A 12,551-nucleotide genomic window follows, 5' to 3' on the forward strand; every position below is an offset into this window, starting at 1 on the left:
GCTGCATCAGTCTCTCTCCTATAGTTTGGAGACTGGGACACCATTGCTCCCTGCATCCAGTTCGAGGAGGATGCCCCCTTAAAGTATCGCAGTATCCAGAAGCATTGCCTGGCTTGGGACAGAGTTCCCACAACTACAGATAAGGACAGTTCATTATTCCTATTGTATGTTATAATGGGCTCTGTTTAAAACTGGAGATAGCCAGTCAGTGTGTTAGTTAGACACAGTTGTGTAGCTAGCCTCCCTATTGTGGAGTAGGCTTTCATTTTATGCTTTGGTTTTTCCTTAAATGGATTGCATGCCTGTGTTATATTGTCTGTCATTAATATGCAGCATAAACCACTGAAGGTTAAGGACGGAATTTAAGTTCCTCAAATGTATATCTGTTAAAGTTGCAGTCCCCTACGGGACGGAAGAAGAACAGGCAGAAGCCTGAATGATACAATATTGTGCTACGTGTTATCCATTTGTCTGTTTAACAACCCTAGACATAAAAAGCCCAAACAGATGACAGCTTTACATAAGGGAGCCATTTGTCACAATATTTACACACGTGTATGAGTGTAAAGATAAATGGGTGTCTTTTCCGGTCACGGCATAGCATCACTTAGTATACTTGGCCCCATAAGTGGCATTTGTCTCCAGTAATGGAGATAGACTTGAATGGCAGTTAAAACATACTTCAATATCCATTATCGCAGCGTCTTTAATTCCTGCCTATATGTCCTAACTTTTGTTATTAATTTTCTAAATGACTCAATTCTGAAACCAAAACACAGTATTTTAACATGAAGCATTGCTCCAATAATTTTAAGTTAGTTTAAATACAATTTCCATAAAAATCTACAATGCTGTACTAACAAGAGCAAATTGTATTTATTAACAGAAGGGCCTGCTTTGCAATGTGTTGTAGGCATCACTCGCAACAAAGGGGTTACAATTGCTAGCTATCTACTGTATATAGATGTGTAGTCACATTTTATCGCTTTGAAAGAGGGTACAAAGTATTTTACACAGCCAACAATTTACTTGCCACTGCATATTAGCAACTCTTCCCAACCAAAGAGCTACAGAAATGTAATTCAATAATATTAATATAAATTAAGGGAATTGAGAAATGTTGGGATAGACATAACACTATCCTACTTTGTATGTATGGTCCTACATGCTCTCCAAAATTCTCAGTATCCCCATCTTCCATGTATTGCCCTGTGTGTTTATTTACTACCCACTCTGCAATTACCTCTCTACATCATCTGCCTTAGATTGTTAACTTGGTTTTTACAAGTGTGATAAACTCAGGGAATCTTTCGTAAATTAGTATTGCTTGATCTCAGGAAGAGAGAGAGAGAGAGAACTATTGAAAGCTTGTCTTATAATTAAGTAATAATCCCCGAAGAACAGGGCATTACTGGACAATAATGCCCCGGCTGGAAGAGTTGAAGGCCCGAGGCGGAGCCGAGGGACTTTAACCCAGCCACGGCATTATGGCCAGTAAAGCCCTGTTCTGGGGGGATTATTACTATTAATGGCTAAATGTAGGTTTTTTTTTTTTTTTTTTTTTTTTATAAAAAAGATACATTTTTGTAGTCATATTGATTTTTTTATCAGCATGATCATCTGCATTCTCATGCTTTTAATGCAAGTTTATTAAAAGGAAATTGTACATATAAACAGCCCCTCTATACACACACACACACACTCTGCAACCCCACCTCCTCTATATACACAAACACACTCTGCAGTCCCCCCTACGCACTGTGAAACCCCCCTCCCCTACACCCACAAAACACACTGCAGCCCTCCTCCACCCTCTACACTCACAAAACACACACACACACACAACAGACAGCAGCCCCCCTCTACACCAATAAAACACACTGCAGACACACACACACACCAACAAAACAAACTGCTGCCCCCTCTACATCCATAAAACACACACCAGCAGCCCCTCTACACCCACTGCAGCCCCATGTAAACCCACACACTACAGAGACACACACACACAACACTCTGCACCCCTCCTCCACCCACACCCAAACACATACTGAAGACACACACAGCAGTCCCCCGCTACACCCCCAAAACACACACTGCAGACACACACAAACCAACAGACTGCCAGCTCTACATCCACAAAACACACTGCAGACACACACACACACACAAAACACTCTGCACCCCTCCTCCACCGACAAAACACACACACTGCAGCCCCCCCCCCCCACTCTGCATCTACAAAACACACTGCAGAGGCACACAAATCAACAAAACAGACTCTGTTACCTCTACATCCACAAAACACACACCAGCCGCCACCCCCTCCACTACACCCACTGCAGCCCCCTGTAAACCCACACACTGCAGACACACACACCAACAAAAACACTCTGCACCCCTCCACCCACAAAACACACACTGAAGACACACACTGCAGCTCCCCCTCTACACCAACAAAACACACACACAGCAGACACACACCAACAAGACTCTACTGCACCCTGTACACCCACAAAACACACACCAACAGAAGACACACACACTAATAAAACACTCTGCTGTCCCCCTTTACACCCACAAAACACACAACAGACACACACACCTTTCCTCTCACTCTCCTGTGCGGAGCTCTCTGCAGGCAGGGAGGGGGAGGAGTCAGTGCCTTGCTGGTGCCTTCTGTCAAATCGCCTCCCTTGTATAAGAGCAAATTTCACTCTTTGTGAATGAAAACTGAAAGCTGATTGGCTGAAAAACTTGGCAAGCTGCCAAATATTCCGGGCCATTACTGATTGGATAATGACCGGAATTTTAACCAATCAAAGAGCAAGGATTTCAATAATGCCCGGAATTTTACTGTTTTAGCCTGTAATATTTATTATTAGTCCAAATAAAAAAGGTATAACCTAATACTGAAGTACTCATTTACTCTGCACTATCGCAACTGGACTAAAATGGCAATTTCTATTTAATCCTAAATATGAAAGAAAGCCAAGGATGAAATAGGGTCTGAGATCCCACAGCAGATAGGAAAAAAAGCAAACTATGTGGGTCAAGTGTTGTTTTCTGCAAATTCTAGATTTCTATACAGTGTGGAATTAGTGGGTGACTACTCACTACTATAAATGTAAAATAAAATTACCAAAAAATTGTTCAGACTGTAAGACAAGATTAGTGTAATAAATACAAATGTTTCACCTTATTGTATGTTATTATACATTATGTTCCATTTTACATTTGATCATATAAACCTGCAGCGCGCCTTTTATGTCACACGAAAATGTGATTTCTCACTGAACATGAGACTTACTTTTTTCATCTCTTCAAAGGTTGTTATCATAACACCTTCATCATCAATGTGTTTGTTCCATGCAACGGCGTGATCAAAATATGATCCCCAGCAAACTGAAATGATGAAAATGGAGATATTAGTTTCAATATAAAATTATCTTTGTTACCATAAACTGTTGATAAAATTATTCTATGTGCATGCAAACTTTAAGTGCTAGATTCACTAAAGGCTGATATAGCGGTGACATTTTTTTGACGCTATTACAAAATGTTATAGTGGCAATATTCTCTGGAATTGCATACACTAATAATTAATCATCTTAAACCCTTGTTAATCCACGGCAGGATTAAGGCCTTCTCAATGATGTTCAAGGTATTGCTGTTGCAAGATTCTCTTCTCCATATTGTTCCAAAATTTTTTTCATACTTTCATGCAGCTATTTTACATTTAGTTGTTGTCTTGGTCTTTTGATATCCTTTAGAATCTATTTGATTAACTCTCACCTCTTCTGATTTTAAAGCGTGTCATACAATACCTACTGTAAACGGATGCAACATGATTCATCTCCACCCTGCCTGCACTTGAAGTAGGTGAACCGCGGCCTGATCTCTACCAAGTGCAGAGCAGGGGGAATTGCTCTGCGTTAATCCTACCAAGTCGCCACGAGTCTGGAAGAGCTGTGCAGAGAGAGGCTACATCTACCTGCACAGATCTTACAGGTGATCACACTGTTTTTATTTTATTTTTATTACATAGGATTGAAGCAGGGTGTGTGCAGAGCTGAACTACAATAATTTCAGGTCCGGGGACCCCTGCTTCCCGAGTTACAGGCCTCCTTATCAGGTGCCGGTAACTTCTGCAAGTTTAAATGTCCCATGTGACGACCCACGTGACTTGAATTGGTTGAGAGTAAATACCTGCAGCTTAACACCCAAGGACAGGTGAAGCATTTTTCAAAAGGGCAAAGTGGGGATACTTTCTGGTTTTCGGCCACCTTGGTTGTGGAAGAGATGTAAACAAGCCTTATTGACAAGTTTATGCCAATGAAGTATGACCGCAATGGCTGATCCTGATAGTACACCACACCCCCCCTCTCCTCTGGGAGCATGCCCCAAACAATCCACTTTGAGTTTGAGTGTAAACCTCTGGTGGAAGTTCCTGATTAATGTGGGAGCATGGATGTTTTTGTCAATCACCCAGCACCTCTCCACTGGGCCTTACCCCTTCCAATGGATGAGATACTGGACTCCCTCAAGTGATTTGCAGGAGTTGAGGATGTGTAGTACTTCATATTCTTGAAATCTCTTGACCAAAAGGGAAGGGGTAGGGGCTGGAACTGCAGGGGAGAAAGCATCCTGGACAAATGTTTTAAGTAGAGAAACATGGAAAACCCAGGGAATCCTCATCTTGGCAGTAGATCAAGCTCAAAGGAGAAAGGGTTGATTTGTTTTTGGAAATTCGGTATGGGACAATATATTTGGGGCCCAATTTGTGAGAAGGTATTTTGAGGTGTATGTTTTTGTTTAGAGCCATATGTGACCCCAGGTTGGAGAGTGGAAAACAGTCTCCTGTGCTTGTTTTGCTTTTTGCCTAAATCCAGCTATGTCCAGTTTGACATGGATCTTCTCCCAGAGTTCATGAAGATCTTGCATCCTCTGTTTCATGGCAGGTACCCCAGAATCAATGGAAGCAGTAGGGAAAGGGGCTGCACGGTATCCTACAGGAGGTGAATACCGGAGAATGTAACAAGGAATTGTGGGAGAGGGAGTTACGAGCAAACTCCACTGAGAAAAGGAGGTTTGACCCAGTCATCCTGCTGATCTACAATGGAGGAATTGCTCCAAGACCTGCTTAGTTTGCTCCATGAGCCAGTTGGACTGTGAATGGTAGGCTGAGGAGAGGTGAAGAAAGATACCTATATGCCGGCTGAAGGCTCTGCAAAATCTGGAGACAAACTGATCTGTGTCGGAGATGATGACCAATGGAGCCCCATGCAGCCAGAAGATTTCTTTAATAAATTCCTGGCACGATTCTGCTACAGTCTGATTTTTTTGTAGAGGAATGAAGTTGGCCTCCTTAGAGAAGAGATCCACTAAAACAAGGATGGTTGTCATTCCCCTGGATTGGAGTAACTGTACAATGAAGTTTATGGACAGGTGAGTTCCACGGGTGGTCAGTGGCGGGCAACAGCTGTAACAACCCATATGGCAATTCTCAAGGCACTTTGGTTTGAGCGCAAACCATACATGCAGTCTCTAAATGTTTGACATTCTGGCAGATCTCTGGTCACCAGAAGAGACAGAGAAGAAAGTCCAAGGTTTTCTGCTCACTCGGATGTCCCATAAGTTTCAAATAAAGTACCTCCTCGTGAAAGTGTGCGGGAACAAACATCCTATCAGGAGGCATTTAGAGACCTGTAGGTTTGTCAGTCTTAGAAGCAATAATCTGTTGCATGTTTTCCAAGGTGATAGCGAAGATTATATGAGCCAGAGGGATAATGGGTTCTTTATTTTTCTACTTTACTCCATCTACCAGAAACTGTCTGGAAAGTGTGTTGGCCGTCACTGCTCGTCAATGCGAGACCAGGAGCGGGAGCTTTCTCTACTTGAATGGATGTGTATTTGAATGTGAACATCAACCTGTTTTCTATCCACTGCCTCTATTGACAGTCTCACCCATGAGACTTACACCATTCGTATGATCCCTGTGGGAGTCCGGTAACCTCATAACATTGAGGGTCATACCTGTTTGATTTACATTTTTATTGCTGAATTGTCATTTCTACATACATATTTTCAACCAATCTGAATTTCATGAGTTTTTTTGCGCTTGTCCTGTTTATCCTATATAATATGATGTGCTTGTGAAAAGTTGAACCGCAAACATCTCTGAACCATATTGGTGTTTTTAACGTAATTTTGGAGGTTCAATACCTCTCACTATATCTAGGTCTGTGATCTGCAAAGCTTCAAAACAGTACAAAAATGATCATTTGTATTGCTAAAGTCAGTACATGATGTAGACATATTTTCTGTGGAGAATATATTCCTGGCTCATACAACATAAGCTGTATCCCTCACTGGGGTCAGCAAACTGATTGTCATACTATTTGATAATATTGTGTAGGCACAAACGGGTGCCAGTGTCATTTGTATTAAAATGATGTATTAAAATTACAATCTTTTATTTAACATTATTGAACATTAGCAGCACACAATAATCTCTCGTGATGAGTCAGTGCGCAATCTGCCTAACCAAGAGTACAGTCCTAAGAATAATAGGGGAGAGCAACCTGGTGTAGACTGACAACCATGGCTGGATCAGGGCAGTCCTTTTACAGCCGCGGCCCCTTTTATTCTAACACTTCACCGATATTGTCCGGTGACTTTTTCCGAATGCCACGAGCTTCGCCGCGTTCGTGCCGCGTTCGTGCCGCGTTCGTGCCGCGTTCGTGCCGCGTTCGTGCCGTATTCATGTCGCAATCATGCCGGCGTCCATCGCGCTTGATCTGTTTAATGAGAATGTTTCGGACTTAATTGGTTGCAATTCTTTGCGTATCCACCAGGTGGTAGATATTAATGAATTGTAATGCACATGCGCTTCAGTAATGTGTCGACTTGCAGGTGTATAAAAAATACCACAGTGGTCCTTTGTGAATTGACCTTGGTACTGAAGAAGTTGTACAACATTGTATCTATTTAGGCGTTTCATATTAAAAACTAAATGCAAACTGTCTGGTGTTCTATTCCATTGTCCAGAGAGGTCCAGAGATGAGTACATCACTGCAGTCCGTATTGTTCAGAAAGACCAACATAACGTACGCTTATTTAATATGGTCAGCAATTAGTTTAGCAGATGATAAGATGGCAACAGTTGGTCAAATTTATCAATATTTTATCGAAAATTATGACTTTTACAGATTTTCACCAGATGCTCTGGGGTGGAAGCACGCGATAAGGAAAACGTTATGCATCGATCCGCGATTTTTTCGTATTGCTCCTGCACACGAAGTTCCAAAGCAATACGCCAGTGCCAGCACCGGCTTCCAATAACGGTCCGACCGTGTGTGAAAACCTGCTGACTGGCAACCCTTGCTATCAGCCCCCGACTGGATACCTGCAGCCTGAGCAGGATTTCACGTGCAGATACCAGCAATCTTGCATGTACCAAAGCGATTTCCAGCTTCATCAGCTGGCAACTACAGGTCTAGCAGGCCCGCTGTCACCTGTTAAATACGTGTATAATCAAGACTACGGGACTGGCAGTGGCTCGGCAGCAACCGAATGGTAAAGTCTATGGTGGGTACAGCTGCCGTATGTAATAATTTTTTTACCATATCAATATCAATGCACAGTAAAGCGATTCTCCTGTAATCAATCGGTTTGCTTATGGTTATTTAGTTCTTGTAGTCACAATTCGCCAAAATGTAGTCCAGCAATATCATTGGCTGCGCAGCTTCACCAGTTAGGCGCATGCGCATTGGAACCTTGTTGAAACGCATACAGTATGCGTCTCATCACATCTAGGCGCATGCGTGTACTGTATGTGAACAAGAGACGCCCCCCGAGAAAATAATTGTTGGGACTGACTGAGGAGACTGCAGGGACTGACTGTGGGAACTTCTTTAGGGGACTGACTAGTTTGAACTAACCATTACAGTAATAGTTGTATTTTTCTTCCTCAGAAAAGAAACTTTGTCATCGGGCTGAGAATGACAAATGGAGGGATTTCGATGGATAATATCGCTTTTTGTAATGATGCTTGCACACTGCTGAATCTGAATCAGTGCCATTTTTATTGATTAGGATAGAATAACTGAGCTTTTTTACATACTTTTTTACATACTGTACTGTATAATAAACCCCCAAAATAAAAATAATGCATTTATTCTGTACATGTACAGTATTACAGTACAGTACTGTATGTGTGTTCTACTCTAATAATAATACAAATACGAAAAATGCATTTTAATACTGTTTTGATGTACTGTAATGCGTAGTAAGTAAAAAAAACTGTATATTTTAAAAAAGCAGCAATTTATTTTATTGGTGGGTGCAGTAAGTACAAATACATTAATTGTGTTCAATACAGTAAATCATTGTTGTAGATTGTATTCATACTGTCAATCAACATTATATTTATTGGTGGAGTACTGTGAGTAAAAAAACATTAATGGTGTACTGCAATTAAAAACATACAGGTATATTTTTAAAAAGTAGCAATTTATTTTATTGGTGGGTGCAGTAAGTACAAATACATTAATGGTGTCCAATACAGTAAAAACATTGACATTATGAATACAATCAACAACAATCAACATTATATTTATTGGTGGAGTACTGTGAGTAAAAAAAACATTAATGGTGTACTGCAATTAAAAACATACAGATATATTTAAAAAAAACATATTTGAATACAATTTTAAACAATGAACAAGTCAGAAATGAGTCAACATTTTAACAGACGAGCAATCACGAAGCGAATTTGATCCCCAGCAGATTGTCCTTCCAGGGCCGATGCCTTGTATGCGGCAAAATGCCATTAATGGAGTCTCGCACGATTTTCATTAAAGGATCGGTAATTGAAAAATAGCGCCGCAATTCCTCCACAATAGTCTCAAATTTTCAGGAAGAGCCTTTTTCTCGCGATTCCCTTCGTAGTTCACATTATGGGCCCACCCTAAGTACAACGAGTATGGCACGTGGTGCTTGAAAATTAACAAGGCATGCCTCTGGGGTATACGAGCACTTGCAAACCTATACTTCTCCCTGAGTGGCTGGGGCAGCTCGCGCAGGATGATGTTGGGCACTGTCTCAATGCAAGCGTATTGGGTTGGATTCTTGGAGCGGGTGTTCTTCTGGGAGCGGGTATGCTTGTGGCGGCGGGCGAGGGTAGGTTGTCTGGAAGGATGCTTTCCTCCTGTCTTGGTCTCCTTGTCAGTGTTGCCTCCTGGCGTGGTCTTGACGGGGTTGTCATGTCATCCTCGTCAACGGCATACATGAACACATAATCTTCTGATGGAGGGGGTGCGCTTGGTGATGGAAGGTTGAAGGTGTGACGGTTCAGGGGATTCCTGCTTCCCAATGTGCCCCATCACCCCTGTTATCCCTGCCTCTGACCTTCCCCCTCCGCCGTCTCATTCATCTCTCCCTTCCTCCGCCAGCACCCGTTCCTCTGTGCCCTGTCCGGACGCGCGCCCGGCTGTCACGCGCGTTCCCTGTAAGGTGCGTGCTTATCCCCAGACTCTCGATCCCTCCTGTGGCACTCATTGCTCGCGGCGCCTCTCTGTCCCCTCTCCTGCCACGTTACTTCCTTCAACTGCGTCTCCTGGCCCATCCGTCCGTGGCTAACGCCCCTGCGGCACGGCGCTCTTCACACTCCAGCCCTTACAGAAGGCGCACGCACACGCTCCTCTTGTAGGTCTTACTTGAGCCCTGGTTCCGCCCCTCCTAGTGTGCAAGCCATTTCCCTGTCTAATTTACCTGTCTCCTCCCTTACTCCTTCTGATCTATCTCTGCAATCCCCCGTTCTACTCCCTGCGCCTCCTCTCTCTCCCATTGGTGCTCAACCCCTCACTCCACCCTCTGCTCCTCCTCTCTCTCCCATTGGTGCTCCCTCTTTTATAATCCCTGTCTGTCCTTTAGCTCATTGCTCTGCATAGCTTCTTGTTACCCCTGTGTGTACAGTCTCTATGCTTGGCTCTCTTGTCTCTTACAGTGCTGTTTCCTGTCCCTGTTTACCTTTGGATCTCCCTGGCTTGAACTCTGCTTTGAATTGGATTACCCTGCTTTCTTCTGCCCTTGGACCCTGCATTTGGATACATTTACGCTGCCTTCTCCTATCCTTGAACACTGGCTTATGGACTTGGTTACGCTGCTCTCTATTACCCCTGAACTCTGGCACACGGACATTACTATCCAAACTCTCATACCCAGGACTTTGCAAGTATCTGTTAACCTTTTCTCTACAGGCCCGGCAACGCATTACCACACTCCGGGCACGCCCTCACTGCTGTGGGTGCGTGTTATTACCTTACCCACCTCAGTACTGGGGACTGGGGTCTGGCCAGGTCTGCGGGCATACAGGCGTTACATTATGCAGAGCCCAAGTAATGCAGAGCCCCCTGAGGTGGGCCAAGGTGTTTCCTTGGAACATTTACAATTTGTCAGTAGCCAGTTAACCACTGTTTCAAAACAGCTTGCTAACCTGTCTCTCCAGGAATCCCCAGTGGCTCCGATCACCTCCTGTCTCAATGACCTACGGAAACTCAGGACCATGTATACCACCCCCCAACCGGTATGATTGGGACCCCCTCGCTTGCCGTGGATTCCTAAACTAATGCGAGGTGCAATTTGAAATGTCTCCCTCTCTTTTTCCTACCGGCCTTACCAAGGTGGCCTACATTTACGCCTTACTAACCAGCGATGCCCTCGCTTGGGCTTCTCCCCTCTGGGAGCACAAACCTGAGTTGACCCAAGATTACCTTAAGCTTAGGCATGCATTCCAACAAGTGTTTGACACTCCCGCACGCCGGGAGACGGACGCCTTTTCTCTGTTTCACATCTCACAGGCACGAAGATCCGCTGCTAAATATGCTACAGAGTTCCGCACTTTCGCCGCAGAGACTCAATGGAACGACGAGGCACTTGCCTCAGCATACTGGCACGGTCTGTCTGATACATTAAAAGATGATCTCGCAACTCACGCCCAGCTGTCCTCCCTGGAACAGCTGATTACTCTCAGCATACGTCTGGATAAGCGTACCCAAGAACGACGTCATGAGCGACACTGTTCCCGTTCTCTTCCTTCCTCCTCTGTCTCTCACAGGTCTCCTGCTTCGCCCTTCCTGGCTTTGGACCCTCCAGAACCGATGCAAATCGGTAGCCAACAACTACAGGCTGCGGAGAGAATGAGACGTCATCAGAAGGGACTCTGTTTCTATTGTGGTTCCCCAGAACATCGGCTCCAGAACTGTCCCCTGAAGCCGGGAAACGGGAACACCAGTAAAGGTAGAGGGGCTTTTGCTGGGTACAATCTCTTCTTGCCCCTCTCTCCCTAAGGATCTCCCAAAGAAACTCTTGCTTCCTGTAACGCTGACAGGCCCTAATCTTCTATTGGAAGTAAAGGCTTTCATTGACTCTGGGTCTGGCGGCAACTTCTTGGATCATACCTTCGCCTCTGAGAATCAAATCCCTCTGGTCAAGAGAAAGGCACCTATTGGACTTGAAACTATCGACGGACGTCCGCTTCAGCCAGCCTTCATCATTTGGGAGTCTATTCCTCTTACGTTGACCACGGCAGATGGCTATAACGAGGTAATAGTTTTTGATGTCTTCCATTCTCCCACTGTTCAGGTCATTCTAGGATTGCCTTGGCTGCAGCTCCACAATCCGCGCATAGATTGGACCGATACCTTGCCTATCCAATGGTCTTCTTTGCCTGAGCCTCTGTCTACCACTCCTCCTGCTGCTGTGCTCGCTGGGTTGGATTCCATTCCTTCTGACCTATCTGTTCTGCCGAAGGTGTATCACGAGTTCATGGATGTTTTCAATAAGGTTCAAGCTGAGGTACTTCCTCCCCATCGTCCCTACGATTGTCCGATTGATTTAATTCCAGGAACCATCCTCCCGAAGTCGAAGTCATACCCTTTATCCGTTCCTGAAACTGAGGCTATGATGTCTTACATCCAAGAAAATTTGGGGAAAGGATTCATCCGCAACTCTACCTCCCCCGGTGGTGCAGGCTTCTTCTTCGTGAAGAAGAAGGATGGATCCCTAAGACCCTGTATCGACTTCCACGGATTCAACAAAATTACAGTAAAAAAACGTTATCCTCTCCCCCTAATTTCCGAACTTTTCGACCGTCTTCAAGGAGCCTCTATCTTCTCCAAACATGATTTAAGAGGGGCCTATAATCTAATTCGCATAAGGGTAGGGGATGAATGGAAAACCGCATTTAATACGCGATCTGGACATTATGAGTATCTAGTGATGCCCTTCGGGCTATGCAATGCTCCTGCCATTTTCCAAGAGTTCATGAACGATATCTTCCAGGACGTGTTAGGAACATTTATTATCGTATATTTGGATGACATTCTCATTTTCTCTAAAGATTTGGAAGAGCACATTCGCCATACCAAACTTGTACTCTCTAGGCTTCGTGCTAATCGCCTATATGCCAAGATGGAGAAATGTTTGTTCCACCAAACGTCCACAGCCTTCTTAGGCTATATCATCTCTAATCAAGGTTTCTCTATGGA

The 12,551-nt window shown here is 44.0% G+C and overlaps 1 protein-coding gene across 1 annotated transcript in view; it reads right to left on the reverse strand.

Moving 5' to 3' along the window:
• Nucleotides 1-12,551, reverse strand: part of LOC142493077 (sulfotransferase 6B1-like) — a 51,045-nt gene that overhangs the window by 1,783 nt on the left and 36,711 nt on the right. The window contains exon 5 of the mRNA XM_075596546.1: nucleotides 3,311-3,405. Coding sequence (XP_075452661.1) covers nucleotides 3,311-3,405 — 95 coding nt within the window. The remainder of the gene's footprint in view (nucleotides 1-3,310; nucleotides 3,406-12,551) is intronic.

The sequence above is a fragment of the Ascaphus truei genome, chromosome 4 (assembly GCF_040206685.1).
Source record: "Ascaphus truei isolate aAscTru1 chromosome 4, aAscTru1.hap1, whole genome shotgun sequence".
Lineage (NCBI taxonomy): Eukaryota > Metazoa > Chordata > Amphibia > Anura > Ascaphidae > Ascaphus > Ascaphus truei.